We start from the raw sequence: 26,374 nt of genomic DNA, 5'->3' as shown, positions 1-26,374 counted from the left end.
GATACGATTATCATGTCATTTAACCGTTATAAAATTCAAATCGATTTTAAAAATTAAATTCTCTCAAAAAAATTATTTTCTTTGACACATTGGTCTAGTGAACTAAAGCATTTGTGCTAACCGATTATTTCACTCTGTAAATTAAAACACTAACCTTTTTCTTAATTGCAACCTTTATAAAATAATTTCGTATCGTTCGAAAGACTTATTCTAAACTTAACAATTTGAACAAGTATATTACCTGATCAATTGGACGTAGATTACATATTTCTATATAATCATAATTTGAGCATCCCTTCTAACCCTTTCTGAATCATAATTTCGGATGACTTTAACTCAGCTGGCTGACTTTGGCAATTTTGATAAAAATATATTTTTGGGCCATAAAATCAAGAATAAACACCGCGGCGGTTTTGATAAAATTCCAATCAGCTTAATAAAACTTTCTGTATGTAAATTAACGCAATGTGCTTTATAATTAACAATTCTTTAAATCTAAAAAATGAGCTTGTTAAATCATTATACATGTAAGGTGATCCACAGAAAATGAATTCTTATTGACCAAGAAGTCTTCTGCCAGGACTTTTCAAACTTTTTGAACTGGCAATGTGGAAAATAATAATTTGGTATTGTTGGTTGGATAAGACATCGGCCTTATATAAATTTATAGAGTCAATCGTTAAACACTTTGAAAATGGAGAGGAGCACTTGGCATATTTCTGATCTTTCGAAATCGTATGATGTGAACAATTTCGAAAATGAATAGTAGTCAATATATCAGAAGTGGAGCAAATTAATTAGTTTGTTTAAATTCTTAAAAGCTTCCGTTGGAAATTAAAATAACTACAAATTTCTATTTTACTGTTTGTTAAAACTCTCTTTAAAATTTGTTTAAATTTTTCGTAAAATTTTTAAAATTTCTAAGATTTCTGGCTTCAAAACCGTTCAAACTTTTTGACTGATTATCATTATTATCAATTCCAAAACAATTGCGCTTATTGTCCTGGATGTTTTCAAATATATTTCCTTCTCAGTTTATTTCACCCAATTCTAATATAGTTTTGGTAACCCAATTTCACAGTAAACATACTTTTCAAAAATTACAATTTTCATTTAATTTTGTCAATTTATATAAAGTCTGAATGCTGCTAGTAATATTATCCAGTGGTCTACTTAAGTACGCACCATATGGGAGACTTTTTTATTATCAGTTTTACAAAAAACAGTTATTCTTCATAAAAAGTTCTGAAATCTAAAATGTTTATCATCAAAATCATATATTATCTTATTTCATTCGTATACGACGTATATCAGAAAATATGAATTTGGCTCGAGAATACAGTAGAATAAAGTAAATTTTCTGATCTACAAGTTATTAAAGTTTGACTTAAAATAACATTTATTTATACCGTAAAAAGCTGTTAACAAAGCTGTCTTGATAATTCGAGACTAAAAATGTTTTTTCTTAGAATGAAATGTATTTTTAACGTTTCAGTCCTATTTGGCAGCGAAAAGATCTCAACACCTGCACGCCGCATTGTTTGCACGAAAAAAAAATACATTTGAATGAGGCAAAAATTGCTGCAATAGCCCATTGCTTGCTTGCTTGCCCATTGTAACAGTCTTAAAAAAAAATTACTAGCAAAGTTGGGTATTAAAGTGCATTTATCTTTAACTGCAAATCAGATGATTGCTTCTGTGAAATAAAATTGATAAACCAATCCTTACTAAGTACATTTTTAGTAATTTATATTTTTTTTTCTAAATCTTCGTAACGATGGTGCAACTTAAAGCAGCGTTTGTTTCTTTCGAACCTTCATACCCTTTAACATATTCGAAAACCTTTACAACCCTGTAACTTGTACACTTAAGCTTTTCTTTCAAAATATAAAATTTATACAAAATTAGTGTTATTAAAACATCTTGTATATGAAACAGCAGTTGATGATCGAAAAATATTAATAATAGTGATCCCACAAAGGCATCTTTAGCTGAAACTCCGGAAAGACTACAATAAGAAACACACCACCAGTAGGATATTTATCAAAAAGACAAATGTTTTCTCTACCATTGATAATTGATAGCTAACGCGAAGAAAGCAACAACAGCAAATACAAAAGCACACTTATTTGAAAACCAAAACGTTTGATTTTGTGCTACATAGATTATTACGTAGAATCCAAAGTAGCATTAAATAATTTCTTTAGAGACATTAATGAGTATTTGCACGGTTTTGTTAGTGACAGATGCTGCTCCATCCTGGGTAGAACATAAATCCTGTCTTTAGCAAAGCGGTTTAAATGGGTATAAGTAATGCTTCTGTGCGGACATTATGATAACGTTCATATTGAGATATTTACGCCTAGAAAGTATTCGATGTAGGTATAAGTATCTCAACATTCATACATTAACTTTGATTTTTTTTTATGTAGAAAGCTAAAATATGTTGATCTAATTTAATTTAACATCTTCTGTGTGCAGCAATTTTAGAGAGTATAAATAGATGTTGTTGATTAGAAGATTGTGCTGCAGCACATTGGGGTTTTTATTTACTTTTCCATTACCATTACTTTTAAGGTTTCCGGTGCATTTAAGTTCAATCAGGAAACTTTTAATATAATTTTTATCAAATCAAAGTCAATTCCTGGGCTTCAGTCATTTATTGTCTCTATTTATCAATTAAAATACGTTTCGGTGTTTTCCACCATCATCAGTTTTTATGTGTAGCATTGTTGCTACTTTAAGCCTTGGCATATATTTGACATATAAATATATGCCAAGGCTTAAAGTAGCAACAACGCTACACATAAAAACTGATGATGGTGGAAGACACCGAAACGTATTTTAATTGATAAATAGAGACAATAAATGACTGAAGCCCAGGAATTGATTTTGATTTGGAATTGAAACACAGTCAGGAAAGTATGTATAATTTTTATTTCTATTCTCTTTTATCCTTAGCTGTGTGAGTAGCTTTGTTAACAATACTGTCTCAGTGGGTTGCTAGCCTTGCTGAGTCAAGACTGTTTTTCGACCTTCCCTAGTTTAAAGCAATTTGGTCTTCAGGTGGTATGATTTTTGGCCTACGCACCAATAATGCAAATTAAATTTTGAATTTAAAATAATAATGATAATTACTATAAACCATTACTTCATGTAGTGGCCCCGCATCTGCGAAAATGTTTTTAAAACACGAAACTTCTCCTAATGCGTTAGACTCCTCCAGCGCTAGACATAGAAAGCTTAAATACTATTATGATTCATAAAGTTCCATAGAACATGCGAAGATTTCGAATTGGCCAAACGCGTAACAGAACATTTCCATTTCATTTTGAAACGGTCCATTTCTAACAGTTCCGAAAACGACCAGTATTCTGCCTACGGAAAACACGGAGAATTTTAGACGAATTATTTAGGACAAGGTGAAATTTAACAACAAAAACATAACGGCACCTAATTATTCATATGCATATCTCTCGATGACTTTGGCGCAATATGTGTTAATTTGGTGAAATGAAAATGAAACTGATCGTCAGCAAAAGTAAACGGCATGTACGTAATAGTGGGATTGTTAATGAAAAGTACTGTTTGGCTTCAAAGAAAACTTCTATTTTTTTCGGACTCTTTGTAAAATTTCTGTGGTTATTTATTTTGAAAGTAGCTAATAGTTTTCGTACAATAAAATTGTGTTAAGAAGATATTTTACGTCTAATTGATATTTCATGGTTTTCGAAATACATTTTTGGATCAATTTTCAACTTCTTTCTTTGCTTTTTATAATATTCGCTGTATGTATGTGCTGTACTTTTAGAATGATACTGTGAGTATTAGTTTTCTGATTGACTTTTTGCGACCAGTACGGTTCCCTTTTAACAATGGCCTCCAAAACTCGACGGAAAAAGAACTGGGCCAAAAAAAAATTCGTCCAATACCCCAATATTCAAGCAATTAGACGCTTGAAACACTTCTTTGCTTACGGAGGTTTTTCGTACTTCTTCGAATAATAAAATTCATCTTTTGGTGAAATTTGGCAAACTAGTTCAGGGACATTGAGTCACCATTCCGTTCTCTTGTTTTTGCTCGTATACTTGCTTCTACAGGTTTTCTCAAATTTTGCATCATATTGAACCTGACCTAATAATATATGTTGATTTAAGTAATGTACATAAATATGCCATACCAATGTGAGACTAAATATCCTTTTAGCATTCAACGAGTTTAATATTTATGTAGGCATTGCTTTAAAATGCATGCTAAGCGCTAACAAAACGATTGGTGAAATAAAAGAAAACAAATTAAAATTAACAATAATCCATCATACCTAAAATGATTTTAATTCAGAAATGTAAAGTCTAACGCAAACAAGTTTTAAATAAAGTATTATTTGTATTTATTACAGACATAGTTTGTACCTTGAAAGTATTAAATATATTTTAATAAATTTACGCAATAATTTAGTTCCTGTCTGAGGTTGAGGTGGTGATTACATGAATCAGCTTATGTTAGATTTATTCGCTTCTTTTCAAGGCTGAATCAACCAATAAGACCAATAAATCATAAATATGTACTCACATAAAACATATCATGAATGTCTTAAACATCACTTTAAAACACAAACAGTAGATACATATGTAAACTGATTGTGATTGACGAATTAAACATTCACCGTCACTAAAGCTTGTATTACGCAAATTGGAATGCCGATGCAATGTTTATTTCAACTGAATTTATATACTAACAATTTTTTAAATAATTTTTTTTTAGTTTTGCCAGCTACCTTAAAGGATTAACTGAAAACTTCTAAACGTAATATACCAAAACTATGTGGAGACAATTATAAAAATGCTAAATATCGACTTTCGTTCAATTCAATTTTACATATTAGTCTAATGGTAGTTTGTCCCCTTTTAACCTGTAAAAATGGAAACTTTTAATCTCTAAATTTATATTTTCAAATTATATTATTCACATATACTGTTAAAATGAGCAATCGATACCCAAGAACCCTTTTAAAAACTGAAAGATTGAATGGGAAAATCAGAAAAAAAAATATTGTTGTTATTTATGCCATATTCATATTACACAGTAATTAAGTATTAGGAATTATTTTCCTTTTTCTTGTTAGGTTCTTAGTAACTCTCTCTCCCTGTCGCTGTTTGTTAACGACATTAATTGTTTATTTAGTTATTTTCTTTCTTGTTCTTTTATATTAAAACCATAGCTAGTTTTTTGTTCAACGCCGTATATATAAGTTCAGTAGCCTTTATGCAGCCATTTAAGCCTGAAATATGCGGCAACTATTTAATTTACGCATTTCGCCCACTCCTAGTAGTGTCCTGTAAAGTTATGAGTTCCAAGTATGCAATGGACAAAGACCAGACTGTACAAAGAAGCTCAATTTTTATTGCTCTTTGAATTGATGTCGAAGTTTTAAATTAAGCAAATGTTATATTTACTTTGGAGTCGTTTAATGTGCTCAACTGGGTGTAATGGATTTACAAGCTGGATGCTTTGCAGAATATAAACCTTTGTCCTTTATGGACAGGATAAAATGCTGTAAAATTTTTAATTTAGTGTTAATTTTATTAGACATTCTCCTGAAGAACAATAGTTCTGTTTCTAAATTTTTCAACTATTCTGGATATCAGATTTACCTTCAAGTTATCATAAGACGCATTTGTTTTCAAATGTTATTTGCTTTAAATATGCTTATTCCAACAATTCAAAATGTGTTTAATATTCAATTAACGATGGGACACTCACGATACTAAAAATTAAAGAGCGCATCAATATAAATATTATTTTTGAATCGATTTGTTAATATAAATTAAATTCTTTAATATTCACTCTGATGCATAAAAGTTTTGATTGATTTTTGGTTTATGTAAAGTTACTCAGGAAAATAAAAAAATCTTTCTGCAGTACGACATATTTAAAGTAGGTACCTTTTAGTACGGCATATTTAAAGTGTAACAAATGATTATTGTTATTTATTCATTCATCTTTAATCATATAATCAAATATCAGATATAAAGCTTATTAAATTAATGCTTTTTTTAATTATAAGCAAATAAATAAAGTCCATGTTAATAAGTTGTTTGTTGCTTGATAATTACCACAATTTATGTACTATTTGCAGATCAAAATTGCTCAACAAAAGTGTGAGTTCTGATTGTATATTGTTAAAAAATTTACCAACATGGAAGATAAATAGAAAGGAATCATTTGCGGCTTAAGCGGACAAATAATTTTTCTTATTCCAAAAATTATTTGTCCGTTCAAGCCGTCAAAAATCTCTTTTATTTAGAATTTTCGGACACTAAAATCTCTTCATTAAAAGTATAATTAGACTTGTAAATTGATTAAAATTATTAAACTTAGCCCTTTACTACATAAATAGTGGATTATGTTAGGTAAAGTTATAAGTATTTATGTTAGTGTATATACTTGACTTCAATTCAAAACGCACCACTATGAACATACTGTAAATTTCAAGAATTAAGCAAATACCAAAAAGATGTCGACTGTTCTTTCACATATTATTGTAGTCGACGAGCATATTTAAGGTGGTTGTTTTAAAATAAAAACCCGGAATGTAATTTTAATTATACATTTTCATTAAAATAAAGAGTATATTTAGAATAATTCGTTTATTTCTTTTCATATTAGGTACCTAAAAAGCAAAAACTGCATCTCAAATATTTTCCCATTTTCTACTATGTAGAAAAAAAATACGACTTTGTACCTATTTTTTCCAGTACTAGTGAATGAACGTTAGAAATCACAGAAATCAATATCTTGATTGATTGAAACATTTCGCATTCGAAATATTTAAAAAATCAAGGAACTATGTTCATATGCATCAAGTGAACAACCTCTTTTTCAATATACGAAATAAATCACAAATTTAAACAAGAAATAAAAAACACTGAAAATCGGTGTTACAAAGCAGGTCAAGCAGCTTCTCTCAGATGAGAGAAGAAGGTAAGAAACATGGCGTACCAATATTCACAATTTACAAGCCAGTCAAATGAATCACTTTTCGATCCAACTCTTTGTGGATTTCCAGTCTTTGTGTGCAATATAAGTTGGCGAATTTCTTCTGAAATTTTTGACAAATTTATCATTTTACTATTAATAGATTTTCATATGGACGGAAAGACCGATTGGGTCGATAGCCTTTTTCTATAGGAAATAAAGATTATTTATATATATATAGATTTTTATACGAGGCTTTTGCCTTTTTAGGAAGGTGGCAAACTTAAATGATGGTTGTTAGATAACGTTACCGTTTTTTCTGCGAGTCTTCTAGTTTCATTCTTTATTTTGTTTAACTTCGATATTTTTTGGTCTCAATTTTGTTCTCATTTGACCAAATATGTCTAACGCATAGTCAGATTATAATTTCTCAGGACTTTTGTTCTTTTGAGTGTAATTCTGCAGAATCTAAAGTTATTTTTGAAGACGAATTTTTTTAAGGATTAGTTTTAAGACTTACTTTAAACTGATTCACTACTATTTAACATGAAGAGGATGAACGAGTCAGTTTTTTGGGTATTTGAAAGCAAAGGCCGGAAACAATTTACCGGACTTGTACCATCGTTGACAAGGTCGGTATAAATTACAAAATGCGCTCGTAACAGTTTGTTCTTCTCCGAAAAGAGCATCGACTTTTGAACAAAAGCTTTCGGTCAGAAACCTCAGAGCCGTTCATCCAACGATAAACAATTATGCTCTTTTTCCGTATTCCATCACATTGAAATTCATATTTTATTATGTCCGAGTTGATTCACCAGGGGCGGAGTTACGTGCAAGTTAATAAAAATGTATATGCTAATTCTGTGCCTTTGTGGTCTGGAAATATGTACGCATCAAATAGTAAAATTATGTTTTAGCATCTTTATATATTTTTATTTGTATTTTCAGTTTCATTTCACTATTGTTTTGCATTATTAAATTGGGCTTTTGAAATAGTTAAATAACATTTTTAATTCGAGAGTAGTATTTCGGCTTTTGGTCTCAGATACTATTAAATAATATAATTAGGAATGTCCCATAGAAGCAAAAAATCATTGAACGAAGATACGTGGGCTGTATAATACGCGTACTTGATTCACATTGTGTCCCATTGAACTAGATTTTTTAAAAGGAAGATAAACTTGAAAATTTCGTTAAGTCACTGATTTGCATTACTATTTTTTATTGACAAGGATAGATCATTTATTTGCAAATATAAATTGTTGAATTTTTTAGGCAGTCTTTTTATCTAGTTTTGAAGTCATTAAATTGTAATTTTTACCACTTTCGTCATGTCAAACTAACGCTTTATGCTGTCTTAATGCAGACACAGGAAAGAAAGAAAAAAATTAAATTTTCGAAAACTTTATAGTGTGCTAGCAAAATTAGCTGTTGTAGGAAATATAGGCATTTCAACTTACTTTCGGATTATCCCTTAAAAAAGGAACGTGAAAACATTTAATTTATAAAATTAAAATATTGACAACAAAGTGGTTTGTAAAGGGTTACCTTAAACTAAGTTTAAAAGAAAATTGTTTGTAAATGGTTACCTTTAGACACACATTCAATAATTTCATACACGCACTATGGATGATTCCTATAGAAAAATATACGTACATAAATGAATGTGAGAGCAAGCTGGTTATAAAACCTTGACGGAAAACCGGACACCGCAAAACTAAACAGCTTAAAGCTTTAAGAAGCCATTTCTAAACATAATGCTCGACACTTGATACATCCGTCACGTGTTGAGGAAGTCAATACCACAAAAGTGGTGATTTTTTTATTATAAAATTATTATATCTATACAATTATGTGAGTGAAACAGCACACAACTCATATACATTCGAATATCAGAAAGAAATGGTTAAAATGCAAGTGCTGAAGGCGGAACCTAAAGTACCTACCTACTTGTTCTTTTCATTCGTCACACCCTAAAAAATTTTTGGAAAACTTTTTGCAGCCTCGAATTATGGATAAAACCCGAATAATTATTTCTGGGTCTTTTCCCGAATTGAAAAAGCGAAAGTTTATAATCATTTATTTGGAAAACCCTTGGAAACAGGAGTTTCTTCACTTGTAGGTCAATATTTCTAAACAATACTGTCTGTAAACAGAAAAACCGCGTTTTTTCCAACGTTTTACTGAAAAATTCCGGCAAACTGAATTTTTTATGCAAAAAATTAAGTTGTTTGATCAAAGTAGTAAAACGTTACTCAGAAAAAATGGCAATAACCCTTTTTTAGATGTGAAAATACCAGTCTCGTGTCTCGTAAAGCTTTAACAAATGAATTACAACTACCCAATTACTAACCGATGAGTTATAACTCGTTAATTCAGAGAGCGGCAACAACTCAATAGCGCTACTCAACACAGTGTTGCCCAGGCCTAGTCTTGGATGATCTTAAGATATTAAATGTTATGATATTCCTATCTTTTCTGGGTTGCAGTCAAAGTGTGAAGTAAAAATTTTGAAACATCGTTTATTTCATTACGTTTCGGCGAGACAACAGCGCCATCATCAGATTTAAAATTTTACACAAACTCATGATTGGTAAAAATTAACGTTCCTTTAGGTCTTTGCCTTCTTGAAAAGCGTGAGTTTGTCTTAAATAGCTTTCAAAATTTTTACTTCACACTTTGACTGAAACCCAGGAAAGATAGGAATATCATAACAAATACACGCAGTCAGGAAAATAAATCAGAACTGAAGATATTAAGAAACAGTGCACTCAAAGATGAAGCCCAAGCAAGACTTGGAAATTACATTTTTAGACCCAACACCTGCCCATTCTCGTCAATTATGTAGGTATACGTATTATAGTGTATAGTAGAAAGCTGTCTATGAAAACTAACCATTTAAGCTCATTTTTTTAAATATTTAGTTATCGTAAAATATGCTACAGTTTCTATACATGCTTTGTCTCTCATCAAACCTATTTGGAGAGACGGTTATTTTTGTCTCCTCTCATTTTTCCTTTTTATTTTTTTTATTATACTTTATAAATGTTTACTCGCACATACCTCCAGGTCAATTGATCTGTGGTCGTTCGCCAAAGCCCAAAATGGAAATAATTATTACAATTTTTTTAAACAAAGGCACTAATTAATTATGTCTTCATGGCCCAGAAGTCACTCCGCTCCTTAAATTACCATTTCTAGTCGAGTTTAGATTTTCATTTGCAATAAAGCTAAGTTTATTCGTGCGATTCTCTTTTTATACTCTCTACTCGCTCGTTCCACTATTAAGTTTGAATCAAGATTTTTCTGATTATAATTGTACAGAAGTTTTTTCCTTATCCGAATTAAAGAACTTTTCTTTTGACTTGGATGCAGATTTCTCTTGTGCATGTTTTTAGTTTTCTTCCTTTTCACAATAACTAGCTGGTTTTTTCGTTCTTCAAAACCATATACCTTTTTTATACCTTTCCAATTCGAGTTCGCTTCTATTAGACTCGCAAGAGTCCTAGTTCAGTGTTTTGAGCTGACCATTGTGCACACTTAGTGCGTGCACGGCGTTTGTTTTAATATTGTTTCTGTTTTAGTCAGTGGGCGAGTGATTTCGAGACTGGCGATTTGCTGATAGCATTACCGTGCAACGTTTAAAGACATTAAACTTTTCTTCGCTGGCTTTAGAAGAAAAAATTTCAATTAAAAGTATTTCTTGTGTGAGAATACACAAAGGACTGGGAACACTTTTTTCTAAAAACTGGAATTGTTGCTCAAATGTTGCTAGGTTCAAAAAGTGCGCATTTCCAGGCTCTATGCGGTTATGGCAAATTAAAGCTTTACAGCTCTTCAAATATGAGCCAAATTTTGAAGCCAAAATACTTTTAAATTTTAAACGCTGATCAAAGCAGTGATATCATTTCGACGCAATATTTACATTAAAGCATTTTTTTTTAATTCTATATTAAAATCTTTTAATATGTACGATTTTGAGTTGTGGCGCCCAAAAAAAACCAGTTCAAAACTAGAAAGAGACCATCCGACCTCCAACTAGCGGGTTGCCTATCTCACAAAATCAGATCCCGGAATTTTCATATCCTCTCATTGACAACACAGTCGCTTGTCAGTCTGGGTGTCAATCACATTGTCAATAAAGTTAATTTAGAACAAAAAGGCTGATAAAACCTACTTTAGCTAGATAAATCTAAATCTTCATTGTCTTTAGAAATAGAAGCTGATACAAATTATGAAAGTATTGAAGTGATTTGAAGGCAATAAAGTTCGAAGCCGTGAAAAGCAATTTCCTTAGTTTTTTCTGTAATCGACCGGTTGCTATTTTTAAACTATGGAGGCCCTTATCCCTGTTATCAATAAGCTGCAGGATGTCTTTAACACTGTGGGCTCCGACGCCATACATTTGCCTCAAATAGTCGTGCTGGGATCTCAGGTAAATATGGTTTTTATGTATAAATATTAATCTGCGAAAATTACACCTATATTATCATATTGGATGAGGAGAGGATGGATGAGGTGCAGAACTTATAAAACTATGCACCTATATGTAACACATAGCTGTAGCACATGTAACAATTGTTACATGGCCAAACAATAGTTTACCAGTCACAATTAATGTAAACATAGGCATATAAATTTTAATATAAATATTCTTCATGAGTCTGGACTATGACTTTAAACTGCATAAAGGTAGTGTTAAGATACAATTCCCAACTTAGAAGTGTCTGCTAAAAGATTAATAGTATATAACATTTTTTTTAGTTTTGTTTATTCACCATTTGTATTAGGTTTTATTCGGATAAGTAGGTATTAAAAACTCATTACTGCTAGTACTGTCCATGTACACCTTAAGGATATATTGCATAAGTCGTTTTTAACTCTTAATCCACGTGTTAGCATGAAGTATTGCTTTTAAATGCATTTAAAGATCGATACTCAATGTTTCAAGTACTGTTGTTTACAAAAAAGGATACAAGCGCACAGTGTAAACTGCACAAGTTCCTTCACCAAACAGTCCAACAATGCGATTAATACTAACATAAAGATTATATGTAAAGAACAGGTTTGATGAATGATTGAAGTAAATATATTTGGAAGAAAATCAGATGTAAGCTTTATTTTTCAAATAGTCTTGGGCTTTTACAGCTCTTGAATGCACTAATAATTGAACCCTTAATAGCGCTTAAATTATAAGCGTTCAACGTTTCAAACGGCTACGTTAAAAAGTGAGAATGTTTTATCAAAACATTTTCCTCGATTTTGACAGATGGGGCTTTATGAGCCCAAATGAGAAAATGTGTATTAAAATTAAATACCGCCTTTAAGAATGACTTACGGGCCTGATTTTTTTAAATGTTGGTAGATTGATACATTTTAATGGAAAATTATTCGCGAGTTCAACTACCGATGACGGAGCTGCAAAACGTCAAATTACTCGTAGTCGAGTGACAGTTGAAACTTGTTTATTTATTGGAGTTGATGACATCTATAACATAAAACAATACTTACACACTTCGATCTGTTTTTATTTCTTTAAAATCTTGCAAAAGTTCGAAAAAGATAGAAACAAAACAAATCACAAACACCAATTTCAACAAGACTAGTGTCAAATTGCCTAAAATCGGTGATAGTTTGGTAATCTGTGATACAGAAATAAGATAATATCGCTTGCGAATAACGAATTTGCTTCTACCAAACTCTTGATTCAGTCAGGCGTTTGGACTTTAGAAATCGCGTATTGACAATGCCACAATGTATCCACCCACACGTGGGTATAACCTCAAAGATCTCGCCACAATTGTAAGTAAATGAGGTTGGCGAGCCTGTTAGATCGTCAAAATTTACTCAATTTTAATTTTTTTGAAAAATAGATCTTATAAGAGTTTTCTTGTAATATCGATCTCTTAATTTAATTTGGTTTTTTTGCTTAAAAGATTCAGTTTGCCAGTATTTTACAGTGAAACGTTAGGAAAAACGCAGTTTTTCTGTTTAGAGACAGTGTTGTTTAGAAATTTATTGACATTAAAGTGAAGAAACTCCAGTTTCCAAGAGTTTTCCAAATAAATGATTATAAACTTTCGTTTTTCAGTTCGGGGAAATATTTTCCGAAAAAGACCTAGGAATAATTATTAACGTTTTGTCCATAATTCAAAGTTTAAAAAATTTGCAAATCAGTTAAGGAGGCGAGTGTTCCAATAAAGTGTATCTTATAATTTTTCACAGAAAATACCTGAAGAGTGTATTTTAAGTGAAACTAAAAAATAATGCGATTTTTGCGTAGAAAGAATTGCTTAATAGAAACTTAGACTAGAAAAAACTGGAGGGAACTGAACATTTAAAGGAACTTTAAAAATCTTCAGAGCGATGAGGGCGGCGAATTTTCCAAATAATTTTTGTTAAACTTTGGCCTTCTGGTCGTTTTTTCAAGAGAATCCTAGTTACTTTCCGTAAACAACTGAATAAAATTATTTGATTTTGTGCCCAATTCGCAAATGGGTTTTCTAAAGTTCCCTGCAAACCGATGAATAAGGCGAATTTTCCAGCAAAATCAATTTTATAATTTTTGCCTGAAAAGACCCCATTATTGTCAGAAAAGAATAGTTTTTTTGCGTTTTCGATTAAAACCTTTCATTTTTGTGATCGGTTTATTATCAGACTTATTTCCGTTTGATTTAATGAAATGTTTACTTTTGTTGTTTAAATCCAAGAAACTGTTTTTATCATTGGTCTTATCGCAATTCATTTTGTTGAGGTTAGCGAAATTTCAGATGTAAAAAGTCGTTTCTTTGATTACAGTCCATCCAAAAACAAGGCGAAGTAAACGCATATTGGAAGAAACGCACTAAACAATCGATTATTTTATAGTGTAATTATACTTTATGGAAATATAAATTTTAGAATTTGTTAAACATATAGAATATACTATAAAATGGATATGTGCATATCAGAATTGAGCAGCAATGTGCAGATAAATCCCCAGATGGGCCATAATGAACTGTAAATGCATTGTTTTGACGATCACACACTGTATATTCGTTTTTTTGATCTGTATTGAAGTGAAATGGATCGTAGTAAAGTGTGAATCCCACAGATGAGCAATCGTGTCATGCGCTCCACGCTGTGCGGAGAGTTCAATCTCGTTTTCTTCGGTTTTAGTGTGTTGACACGCATGTTTCTTTTTTATCTTTTTAATGAATGGAATAAATAAAGATACAATGATTGGGCGTCCTCTTTGGGATATGAAAACATTGTAAATATTCTATGAGGCTGGTGCTAATGTTAATATAGAGAATAAGAGCAGGAGTACCGCTTTAATAGTGGGTGTTACTAAGGGCTATGAAGACATAGTCGCATTCTTAATAATCGCTGAAGCCGATGTTAATAAGCAGGATTCAAAGGGCGGCACTGCTTTATCCTGGGCTGTTGGTCGGGAACATTATAACGCTGCTATTCATTTATTGAATGGTGGTGCAGATGTTAATATTAAAGATGGCACAGGTTTGTCACCTCTGCACTGGGCGACAATTAAATCACATCCACATATTGTTCAAGCTTTAATGGATCCGAAATTTAAAGGAAATGTTAATATTATTGATGGATTTGGAGAAACTCCTCTGTTTAAAGCTTCTGGAAGAGGCAAAGTTGAAATAGTTAATATCTTAAAAAAAGCTGGAGCAAATACAAAGTTACGAAACCGAAGAGGTATAACAGCGTGTGATGTAGCCAAAAATTCCGAAATCGCAAAATTGCTTCAATGATTCACTGTTGTATACAGCTTTAGTATTTATATTTAAGCATTATATTATACATTATATATAAATAAAAAATTGATGATCCATATCGTTTTATTATAATCCTTCAGAGGGCAAGTAATGCTTATATCTTATTTTACCTACTGTTATCCAGAGTTCTTATTAGGGTTTGGAGGATTTGCTTAGTTATCTTTCAACTAAGAAAAGTATGATAATTTTGTCACGTGAAGCCTAGTTCAAAGAATACAACATCAGTTGTATGATAAGAAAAATGTATTACTAGCAGTTATTTAAGGTATCGTTTATTGTAACAAACGCCATTTTGTTGTGGTTTCAGAGTTCAGGAAAGAGCTCCGTAATCGAAAGTTTAGTTGGCAAAAGTTTTCTGCCTAGAGGCACGGGCATCGTCACCCGAAGACCTTTAGTGTTGCAGCTACTCTATTGTCCCAAAGAAGATCGAGAGAATCGAAATGCCAAAGATGGTAATTAACATTAATTACGTTTAAGTATAGGTTTTTTCCATTAAATTATTTATCAAATCATTTTCGAAATTTTATTGTGAAACGAAAATCAAAATAACATTTTCCAAATTGTACTGTAGGAAGTACTTCAATTATCATACTTACAAATTCTGAAGACAAATGCATAGACGATAGATCAGATATTGTTTAGATTGCTTCACCTGAATTGGAAATTGTTTGTAAATATTTAATAATTGACAGAAAATAGTATTTTGATTAAATATATTAATTTTACTCCTTATTCCAGTAACAAGCTTTTCAAATGCGTGTCCATATCTTTAGTATTACATTTTTACACCTTTATTCGGAAGAAACATCAAGTTTGTTTTATTGTCGAATTTATATGGGTGTTTCTTTTTATTCAAGGAACTGTGGATATTGAAGATTGGGGCGTATTTCTACATGCTAAAGACCGGATTTTCAGAAGCTTTGAGGAAATACGCAAAGAGATTGAAGACGAGACAAACCGAGTTGCCGGAAACAATAAAGGAATCTGTCCGGAACCCATTAATCTAAAAATTTATTCTACCAAAGTGGTCAACCTTACATTAGTAGATTTGCCGGGGATTACAAAGGTAATAACTATATTAGTCCAGTCAGATTAGACTTTAAAAGGCCTGTTTCGGACACTAAATAGATGAAGGTAAAAGATTATTGGAAGTTGTTCGGAGGGATGTTAGAATATTGGGACAATAGTCTGTTTGGACATTGTTTAAATAATTAAAGAAAGTGCGAAAAACCGTTTTTGGGGCATAACTTTTGAACCGTTAATGCTACAATATAAGACAAACTAAATTAACATCCGTTCATTTGTTTTACCCATTTTACTCGTAAAGAGTTTACTACAACTTACAATAAAAGAGAAGTTGAGTTGAAGGTCGTTGGAAAACAATTCCAGCCGCGAGCAATTGCGAGCGCGGCTTACAAATTCCCGATTTTCAACTTAATGTTTAAACAATTTACCATTCAGAAATGAAAATTCTCTTTATTGTACGTTATAGTATAAGTCTTTACAAGTACAAAACGTATGTAGAATCTGGCAAGACCTCTTTACATAACAAATAGAAAGAAAAATGTCTGAAAATTTTTACCTAAAATGTATACCACTTATTGGTTATTCAAAGACATTCAAAAAAAGTTTTAGTGATATATTTTAAAGCAAAACTAAATTAATTATAAGTAAATTTTAAAAACACTTACATCTGCGGTTTTTTTGCGGTTTTTGAGTAAATAAATGAACGGATTTTAATTTGGTTTATCTCTGTTCCCTACCTTCTATTGTAAGTATTTTTAATACTTGAAAAAGTATTAATCTTTTTTAAAATGCATCAACGACTCTAGACTAAGTTATGCGCAAAAAAACGCACTTTTTTTAATAATTCAATTTTTCTAATAATGTTCCACAGCCGTAAATCGCGCTCAAACTATCGACCCAATATTCTGACATCCTTACAAACAACGTCCAATAATTTTTACTTCATCTTTACATTCATCTATTTAGTGCCCTGAAAAAATGTAATCCGACTTTACTATATTACTGTTACTAAACAGTTCTTTAATAAATTTTGAAAGCGTTGGGAACTAGTTAAAAAGTATCAATCTCAACGAGATTTGTCATCTTAAATATATTATTTGTGTACAGTAATGTGGACTTTACTTGGTGGTAGTAGTAACAGAAAAACATTAATTTAGGTGCCAGTTGGAGATCAACCGCCTGATATTGAGCGACAAATTCGAGATTTGGTTGTTAAATACATCGCCAACCCCAATTCGATAATATTGGCTGTTGTTACTGCAAATACTGACATGGCAACATCAGAAAGTTTAGCCATTGCGAAAGATGTAGATCCGGATGGTAGAAGAACACTGGCAGTAGTTACAAAGCTTGATCTTATGGATGCTGGTAGGATCACTAAGCGACAAGCTTGTTCTTTTTTTTATTGAAATATGTTATATGTGAGCTACTTGAATCCGAATCATAAAAGCAAGTTTTATTATAATTATTGAACTTTTCTTCGTCATTTTAACATAATCAGAATAAATCGACTACATTTATGAATACGTGTATTAGTACATTAATTACTTCACCGATAGAAAAAATTTAAAATCATACAAACCAATTAAGCACTGATATTATTTTAAAGTTAACATCTTATAGAAAATGACCGCATATTTAAACAAGCGTTTTGCCCTTCCTGTAGGTACTGATGCAATTGATATTCTTTGCGGTAGAGTGATTCCCGTAAAATTAGGAATCATAGGTGTCGTCAATAGATCTCAACAAGATATAATGAACAATAAAAATATAAAAGACTCATTAAAAGACGAAGCGTCGTTTCTGCAAACAAAATATCCAACACTAGCGGCCAGAAATGGGACGCCGTATTTAGCCAAGACTTTGAATCGCTTATTGATGCACCATATCAGGGATTGTTTACCTGATCTTAAAGTGAGTTCACTTACTTTTTATTCTTTCTGATAGTCACTCTTTATGATTCATTGTTTCAGACAAGAGTAAATCTGATGATCTCTCAATTTCAATCTTTACTCACTTCGTATGGAGAAGACATATCAGATAAAAGCAAAACACTGTTGCAAATTATTACAAAGTTTGCATCAGCGTACTGCTCTACAATAGAAGGCACGTCAAGAAATATTGAAACGACGGAGTTGTGCGGCGGTGCTCGAATATGTTATATTTTTCACGAAACATTCGGTCGAACATTGGATTCGATTCATCCTCTGGCCGGTTTAACAAAAATGGATATTCTAACCGCTATAAGGTACGATTTTGTTACTTCTGTAGCTTTTTATATCCCTAGAGGATTGTTTGGTAAAATATTGACTGCTTTTTTTAATCTACTGTTTTTTCATCTTACATAAATTGTATAAAACTGTTGTTGTAAACCAGTTGCAACCTTAAGAAACTACGGTGGTGCATCAAATTTTAACGGGACTAATTCATTTTTAAATGTATGTTTTACTTTACAACATTTGCAAAAACATACAATATTTCTACATGATCTCCCGCTCTGGAAATAATTTTTTCCAGCGGAAAATCATCGTCCCGTCCCAAACTTCTCGGACGTTCACGCAGCCACTAAAAGCGCTGAAAGATAAATAAAACAGAAGTTCGAAATAAAGCCAGCAAGAATTTGAAGAAATAATGTTAAAACTGAAAAACAATTTAATAGTATTTCAGTAAACAGTTCACTTGGGAAGTCGGAGGATGATATAGAAAAAGCAGTCAAATTTGCAGAGCATCTAGCAAACATGTTAAATCATGTTAAAATTAAACATCAATGGAAGTAGAAGATGACAACGAAATTAATATTTATTATCAAGTGTGATTGTCTATCTAAAAAATTCGCATGAATGTAAGCTTGAAACACCACAATTGCTTAAAAGTGTTTTTGCCATTTCACTGGTTGGTTGGTGGTCACTCATTGGTTGTGCGTTTTTTACTGTCTTCTCGAATTAACGAACTTTGTCACATTTTTCAAGTACCCCCCAGAAAGTCCGCTCCAAAGAAATCACCCTGTTTATCATCTTGGGAATTGATTTTGCAGATTATCGTATATCACGGGCCATATATATTTTATTTATTCCGATTTCAATAATTTTTCTATTATAGGTGTGTCTATCTATTTTTTAGAAATGCGAATGGTCCTCGTCCTGCCCTATTTGTTCCAGAAGTATCGTTTGAATTACTGGTAAAAAGGCAAATTCGAAGATTGGAAGAACCTTCCCAAAGATGTGTGGAATTAATTCACGAGGAAATGCAACGCATAATTCAGGTATGATGAGCGAGGTTCTTAAATCCTCAGAAATGTTCACGTTTAACTTTCTGGCTTTACTGCTTATGTTATAAATTCAGTTTTCTAATACTTGATTAGCTCATTCTAAATATTATGGCCAATTGATCGTATAAACCCTTTTTGGCGGAACTAACTAGTCATTCCATTGGTATATTCCAAAGAAATAAGTTGGTGATAAAATGTAGAATAAGAAGTTCTGATTTGTTTTAGTACATTTTTGCATTATTTTATTAAGCTATTTACCAAAAACTAGACTACTGTCTAAAGTGTGTGTTTTACGTTACTTGTTGCAAGTCAAAACTTAAATGTCATCTACATTTAAATGTTATTCTTTTTTAGCATTGCGGCAATGAAGTTCAACAGGAAATGCTTCGTTTTCCGAAACTGTACGATAGTATAGTTGATGTTGTTACCCAACTGTTAAGAAGGCGTCTGCCAACCACTAACTCGATGGTTGAAAATTTGGTTGCTATCGAACTTGCATACATTAATACAAAACACCCTGACTTCTTCAAAGAAATCGCTCAAGTACCATCCATGATCAAGTCGGGAGAGCCATCAAGGCCAGCCAACAGACCCAAAAGTATGTTCGGAAAGCCCGCACATCAACAGCCTATTGAACAAAACGATTTGGTAAGTAGCAAGTGGTTTTAAATTGAAGTCATTCTGATTTAAATAACTGAAAATAAGGTTGCATTTAAATGTTCTCGGCTAAGTGAATTCTTGATAAGGCGCAATTCAAATTAATCCCAAAATTTAACGCCCGAATTAGTCAGATATGAAATTTAAAATTGTACTGAACGAGGCATATTACAAAATCTGGTCCTTGTTTCCTCCGGTTACTTTTTGTATTCGTGCCGTTCTTTGGCTTATTTAAATAAAACAGGCCCTAAAGCTCTTATTTTTCTATCAAAGAAACTTGAGATCGTCGTTGATGATGTTGTCTTAAGTTAAAAATTAATTAGGTTTTTGAAGCAGAATTAAATTCAGCAGACGATCTAACAATGATTCTTCTGCTTTTGGAACAAAATCGGAAAACGCCTGTTTTTTTATTTCATCAGCCGCAAGTTTCTTACATTTTCCTGCAAATTTTGAAACTCAACTGCTTTCCATTTTCCACTTTCATCTTGCGTTTTCAAGTTCTGTCACTCTATAATTCCGCCTTGCTTGATGAGTTTTTGTATTAGTTGATAGCAAAAAAACACGTCAACCTCAAGGCAAGCCGAGGGCGCCAACCTCAAGCAGTGGTGGAACTTCGACTTTCGTCTCTTGTACCGTAATATACTATTACATTGTTATGCTCTGGGAACGAAGAGCTGTGACAACAAGCTAATGATATATTACTAATGCGTGTTTTGATACTTTCTTTGGTACCCAGTAAAGTAAATTTATTGAGGCATTTCAATTAGTTGTGTATATAAAATGTAATTGATTATTTTCACTAGATTCCTCCGCGATCAAATGGTGATCCTTCCAGTCAAGATCCTGGTGAATTTTTTAACTATTTGTTTCGAATTTTACCGGTTTCAAGCTATAACGACTTCATGAAACACATCCAGGTATATAAAGTGTGTTGCTTTCAATTGTTTCAAAGCAATATATACATTTAAAAGTACACTTCCTGTTTGTGAATATCGACAGTGTTTGTGACTTACAATCGACGATGCTACTTGTAAACCAATTCAGTATTCACATTGACTATTYATCGTAACTGATTTYTCTTTTAAAAATTATTTCCAAKGCTTTATATTTATAGTTCACGGAAATGAGGGTGCGTTCCTTTATGAAAACTGCTTCGGCTTAATCATGCACTGGATTATTTCTCATACAATTATACCGTGAACGAGCGTAGGTTGAAACACATTAATTTGTAACTAGSTTTGATTTTTGGCATAACGCACACCCGGCCAGGTTAAGCCTCTCGTCAGCCGGGTTTATCCTGAAAATAACACTCCCGCTAGAGCTAAATTTTATTTCGCACTTTATTTCGCCCGTGTATTTTTTATCGGCGAGGAACTGAACTGCTCAACAAAATTAATGTTTAACTGGCAAGTTTGTATATCGAAGCTTCTGTTTCAAGAGTTATTTAGTTCATTTTTTTTTCGAATAGTGCGTGTTTTTGTAAAAAAATAGTTCTTCAGATAAAGTTTCTGCTGGGTGGCAAATGAAACAGTGCAAAATTGGTGGAAACAAAACATGTTTATTTGTATTTCAGCGCCACATGCATTAAATATGTTCAAAACAGTTTTAGAACTTTGTCCCATCTCGTTTATTTATAGTCGTCTAAAAAAACATTTTAGTCCTACGTCCTAAAAAAATACGTTTTTTCTGCTGAACCCATTTTCAAAATATAGGTTTTTTGTTAATATAAAACTTCACAGTCGACTTCAGAAAAAAAATTCAATATACTGCGTTACATGAATGAACTAAATAGTTTAGTGAAAGTATGCCAGAATCACAAATTTCGAGGGCAATTCTGATTTGGGTAATTTATATGCAACCTTGTACATCAAACTTTCGTCTTGCCTGTGACGTTTTAGCGTCATCTAGCTCTAGATGGTTAAAGTCTGACCAAGAGGAGAAAGTTATCCGTGCAAGATCAAAAAGTTGATGGGACCACCATGTAAATGAAAAGAGATGGTCGAAAAATTAAAAAACTTTTTTGAGCTATTTGGTTAATCTTTAAGACTTTTTGTAGTGAGATCCAGAAATCCACTTTTCTCCAACTGGGGCATACCGAACTTCGTGACATTTTGATTTTTTTTATTTATCGCCCAGTACAAAATTTATCTGAAGTGCTTACTTTTTACCAAAACATTGACGAACGAAAAACAACTAAGGCTTCAAACGGAAAACAATTCGCTTGAAGGTATCAGAATTTATCCACTTCCAAAGTAAGGGCAAATTTGACTGTGTAACGTTCATTTTGTTGAACAGTTTGGTTACTATTTCCGTCTGTCGTTTACCGGTCTTAGGGGTGCCTGCAATGAGTACTTTTTTTAAGCATATGTAACCACCTATTTTATTTTCCGTCTGTTAATTCGCATCTATTTGTAAGTAAGCTTTTATCAATTTCGCCCCGAAATCGCAAACATTTATAGATATATTAACATGCAAAGTATAGGCTTTTTTAAATTTAATTAAATATTCGAAATGTTTAAAATTAACTTCTTGGCAATAGGAAAATTATCGTAAAATCTTCAAAGAAACAAAAAGTGTTCCGCATATTTCAAAATTAAAACTTTTGCATCAGGACTTGTTACGATAGAGCTCCAATTATAGTGCTGAATTAATAAGTGTAATCCTACCATTAATCAATAAAGACTGCAATGAACTATAATTAATAGTTCATAATTATGAATAATTTTTGTTTTGTTCTAAACTTTAGATTTCAGCTAATGGACCAAGATTGGGTAATTTCTTGTAAATTCGTTAACATTTTGCAAATGTATCCATTGTCTTCAATAGCTAAGCTTGCTTTAGCATAAGATATGATACATGAAGCTTTATTGCGTGTTTTAATTTGGAATAGTGGTTCTAACTTGAACTCTGTATAAATGAATTTGCCATGTAAAAAGCACAACTTCTTGAATCTGAATTACTTTCGTACCAACCCACACGTTCTCACTGCAAATAAAAGCTGGACGGTAATTTTTAACTTGCAAATAGTTGTGAATGCTGAATTACGTTGCTACAACTGGAAGTAAATCCATTGACCATTGACCACATTTTATGTACCTGGTTTAACAAGTTTCCCCACTAATCATTCATTAAATATGTTTTCGTCGTTTTTTGATTTCAATCATTTTTATTCATTAAAGCTCGTGGATCTTTTTGATTTTTTTACTTAACGCTTTATTTGACCTTATAGATTAAACCCGCCCGTAGTAGATCCTTGTTTTCGAACATGTTGTTGCCTAACCAAGATAGACTTACCGAGGTAATAACATTTATCTACCGTAGTTTAATTGCAATTAACTAATCATTTCGATTAATCCAGTTGTTTATGGTGTAAGTGCTTATTGAACATTTACAAACTGACAAAAAATCGATAGTTGTGTCTCTTGTTCAGGCGCGCTCCAACAGCAATCCGCATCTGAATGATGATGCGACTTCATGGGTCTCAAATCTGACTACCAACCAAAACGGCATTAAGGAAAACAACGTAAATAATGATAATAGGGCGTTTGATGCACATGCCGAACACGATCTACGGTCGGTTTTAAGTCCTGATAAGCCGGTTAATTTGTTGCCTCAAGTTCCTCTAGACGGAAGAAGCTACAGGAATCTATCGGCCAATGAGGAACATGATTGTGAAATTATCGGTAAGCTACAGTCGTAACTAATTTACTAGACATTTACCTATAGGTACAACCTCTAAACTTAGAACTTGTTAAATATTTGCAACATAATTTAATTTTAAAAATAAACTAAACTTCCTTTGTACTGATATTTTTCAGATATTTCCAATCCACTTTAATGCTTTACGAATGGTGGACTAATAACTTATCTTTTATTATTATTATTATCATCGTTTTGTTTTTCAGAGCGTTTAATCAAGTCTTACTTCTATATTGTGAGAAAATCGATTCAAGACACAGTTCCAAAAGCCATTATGCATTTCCTAGTTAACTTTGTGAAGGATAATTTACAGTCTGAACTAGTTACGTGTCTGTACAAAGCTGATAATGCTGATCAACTGTTGGACGAATCGGAGCATATTGCACACCGACGCAAAGAAGCCGGCGACATGCTTAAGGTAACTTTAGTTGAATTGAACTCTGTTTTCCATAGTTCAACCAACCTAAAAAAATTTCAATATTATTTCAACTTTTTGGAGGTTCTCAAATTAAGCGTCATTTGATGGGGGTGGTATATCTGAATCTCAAATAACCAATTTGATTTCGAAATTCCATTGGCTGATTTATTTGAGTCATCGCTTTCATTACTTTATTTTAGAATTTATTATCAATTTAATTTGATTTAAATTAACTGGAAATCCGGTTTGTTCGGTTACGATTTTTTCAATTTCTATTTTAGGCCAAGATATAGATATTTAAAATCCTTTATTGTCACAAAGACTAGTAGCAAACCAATTGTGCGATCATATAAAAGATAATGAGCAGATGAATAGGCATGCGTTTTTGACTCGCATTTCCGGTCCATATGTTATTTTAACGATACGATTTTTGTCTTTTTGTTTATAACTTTCAAACTAATGGAACAATCGGAATACCCCACCGAGATGATTTGTAGAGCATATAAATATCTACAAAATAAGAGGTCGGATAATTCATTCCTGAGAAGTTTAAAAAAAAACCGGAAAATTGAGAGATATTCGAAAATTCATAGTTCCGTCATTTTTTGAGCTGGGGCGCTAAAATTTGAGCGAAAGTAGGGATTATAAAGTTCTTTATATGTGCCATTGGTCATCATATCGTGATACGAGGCATAAATTAATTGCCAATCAATCTCAAAAATTCGTTTCGAATGACCATTTCTAATGAAGAAGTTACCGACATGATCAAAGTATTACGGTTTTGCGGGCAACTTGCGTGAAAACGTACGGGTTTACGCGGCGCATAATTGCAGTTAATGTCTAACATTGTTAAGTGGCAAGAAAACAGACCTATTTTTTGGCACAAAAACTATGAATTCTACAAGATTTTACAAAGAGCTCAAAATAGTGAATAAGTGATGAGTGGTTCAACCAAAAAAATTAGTCCATCCACCAAATAAAAAGTTCTGGTAGTTCTTGTGCCACGACACTCAAGAATTCACCACTTATCGAAAACGGCTGAACTCGGTTGATTCATCAAAATATGAGTCTTACATAAGAACAAATTCACAGCGAGTTTCACCAAAATAAATCGTATCATTCACCCGATATTTCAAAAATGATACATTTTTTTCATCAATAACAGAGGAGCCAGACAGTTTTTGTTAATAAAAGTTAGGTCAGATCGTCTTCTTTTGATCCAGAGAATATCGCAGTACCCTTTTGATCATGTGCTTACGGGACACCCTGCATAGAATCTTTTCCAAGTTGAATTTGATATCGACTGAAATTCCAGGAATTTGAAACTTATGAGCATACTTTACTCATGTTACTTACCACTCCCTTCTATCTTAAAATGTATGCATTATTTTTGTGTATATATTCGTTGCGTATCTGAGAATGGATGCGTTTTTCTTCTTTCCTCCGTTGTGAAAAAATTGTTATTTAATTTTTGGATATCTTTCAGGCTTTGCAGCGCGCATCCCACATTATAAGCGAAATCAGAGAGACGCACATGTGGTAAACATGAGAACTTGTATAGTGTTGATCATGGTAGACTTCTTAGACGAAACTTAATTTGCGACTAGTTGAAATTTATTATTTGTTGCTTCGTTGCGCAACATGTTGTAACTAAATTGCATGTATTTTGCTATATTTTTCACAGGTGGTAATCAAGTTTTGTTTATTTATTAATAAATATTTTGAATCTGATGTAGCTCACATTTTATTTTCCCATTCCATGAAACTCAGATCCTTATTATTCAAAAAGGCCCCAATTTCTTATATTAGGTTGCGTTTGAAATGGTTACATAATTGAATACCGCATTTCACATTTAACGGCACTGATTGAATTGAATCAAAAGCAATGGAAGAAAACGATTAGGTTCTAGTTCAATTGGTTTTCCTTCGATCTGCTCTATGTTTGTAATAAGCAGCTAAAATCTTTGATTGCTTTTAGTTTATTCATGCTTAAGTACAATTTGAGCACAAGGCGTTTTCTGTTTTTATCTGGGTAACCATTAAGCTAAAAAAAAATCAGATACGTTCTTTAGAAAAACTTTTCAAAACTAAGTTTTTTGTGTACTTTACAAGTGTGTGTTTACCGCATGTTATTATTTATTACCAGTTTTCCGTTACTAATCAGGTTTCTGAAAAAGATTTGTTCTATTCTATTAATTGTTTGAAAATAACCTTTAACCCAGTCAACGCGTTTAAACTGAAGTCAATAAACTAAACCTATAGTATTTCTGTAAATTTTTGCTATAAACCTTCTACTATGTATGGTGATATTAACTTCTGTATTAAAATAATGCCGATAAAATTATTTATGAATTTACATTTTTTGCTTGGACTGTTTTTGTACAGCTTTCTGGATCAATAAATTTAATTATCAGAAAACTAAGTTTCTTTTAGATAATATTTCAAGTTATTTTTGGAAATTTAAAAATTTGCATTAACATAAATTTTGTTGTTTACCTGTGTAGCTACAGAAAATGTTGAGTTTTACTCAGGTCTTTTATTACT

At 32.1% G+C, this 26,374-nt stretch overlaps 2 protein-coding genes across 4 annotated transcripts in view; one reads left to right on the top strand and one right to left on the bottom strand.

Annotated features, from left to right (window-relative positions):
• LOC109543638 (dual specificity tyrosine-phosphorylation-regulated kinase 4) overlaps positions 1 to 8,609 on the bottom strand; it is a 94,909-nt gene extending 86,300 nt beyond the window's left edge. Inside the window, exon 1 of the mRNA XM_048664540.1 lies at positions 8,568 to 8,609. Coding sequence (XP_048520497.1) covers positions 8,568 to 8,594 — 27 coding nt within the window. The 5' untranslated portion in view covers positions 8,595 to 8,609. The remainder of the gene's footprint in view (positions 1 to 8,567) is intronic.
• Positions 8,610 to 11,081: 2,472 nt separating this feature from the next.
• LOC109543646 (dynamin-1-like protein) lies at positions 11,082 to 25,561 on the top strand. Of its 3 annotated transcripts, none has more exons than XM_019913463.2 (12): positions 11,082 to 11,413; positions 15,070 to 15,214; positions 15,620 to 15,828; positions 16,946 to 17,156; positions 17,455 to 17,702; positions 17,762 to 18,036; positions 18,909 to 19,050; positions 19,411 to 19,704; positions 20,517 to 20,630; positions 23,144 to 23,396; positions 23,619 to 23,830; positions 25,317 to 25,561. In XM_019913463.2, exons 1-12 carry the CDS (start codon positions 11,312 to 11,314, stop codon positions 25,371 to 25,373), a joined length of 2,262 nt encoding a protein of 753 aa, XP_019769022.2. In that variant the 5' UTR covers positions 11,082 to 11,311; the 3' UTR covers positions 25,374 to 25,561. The 3 variants fall into 3 exon arrangements, with proteins under 3 accessions (XP_019769022.2, XP_019769024.1, XP_019769025.1); XM_019913465.2 differs by lacking the exon at positions 20,517 to 20,630 and adding an exon at positions 22,943 to 23,011 and having other exon boundaries at positions 11,088 to 11,413; XM_019913466.2 differs by lacking the exon at positions 20,517 to 20,630 and having other exon boundaries at positions 11,088 to 11,413.
• The last annotated feature ends 813 nt before the right edge of the window (positions 25,562 to 26,374 follow it).

This window comes from Dendroctonus ponderosae, unplaced genomic scaffold (assembly GCF_020466585.1).
Source record: "Dendroctonus ponderosae isolate FM_Combo_2020 unplaced genomic scaffold, Dpon_F_20191213v2 Dpon_F_20191213_3, whole genome shotgun sequence".
Lineage (NCBI taxonomy): Eukaryota > Metazoa > Arthropoda > Insecta > Coleoptera > Curculionidae > Dendroctonus > Dendroctonus ponderosae.
The sequence above is the reverse complement of the archived record's forward strand: the minus strand, read 5'-3'. Positions and strand labels throughout refer to the sequence as shown.

Excerpts from the sequence above, each read along its gene's own strand:
- LOC109543646 (XM_019913463.2), top strand. The coding sequence starts at position 11,312 with ATGGAGGCCCTTATCCCTGTTATCAATAAGCTGCAGGATGTCTTTAAC. Across the intron at positions 17,157-17,454 it reads GCTTGATCTTATGGATGCTG|GTACTGATGCAATTGATATT; the intron begins GTAGGATCACTA and ends CCCTTCCTGTAG. Across the intron at positions 23,397-23,618 it reads ACATGATTGTGAAATTATCG|AGCGTTTAATCAAGTCTTAC; the intron begins GTAAGCTACAGT and ends TTTGTTTTTCAG.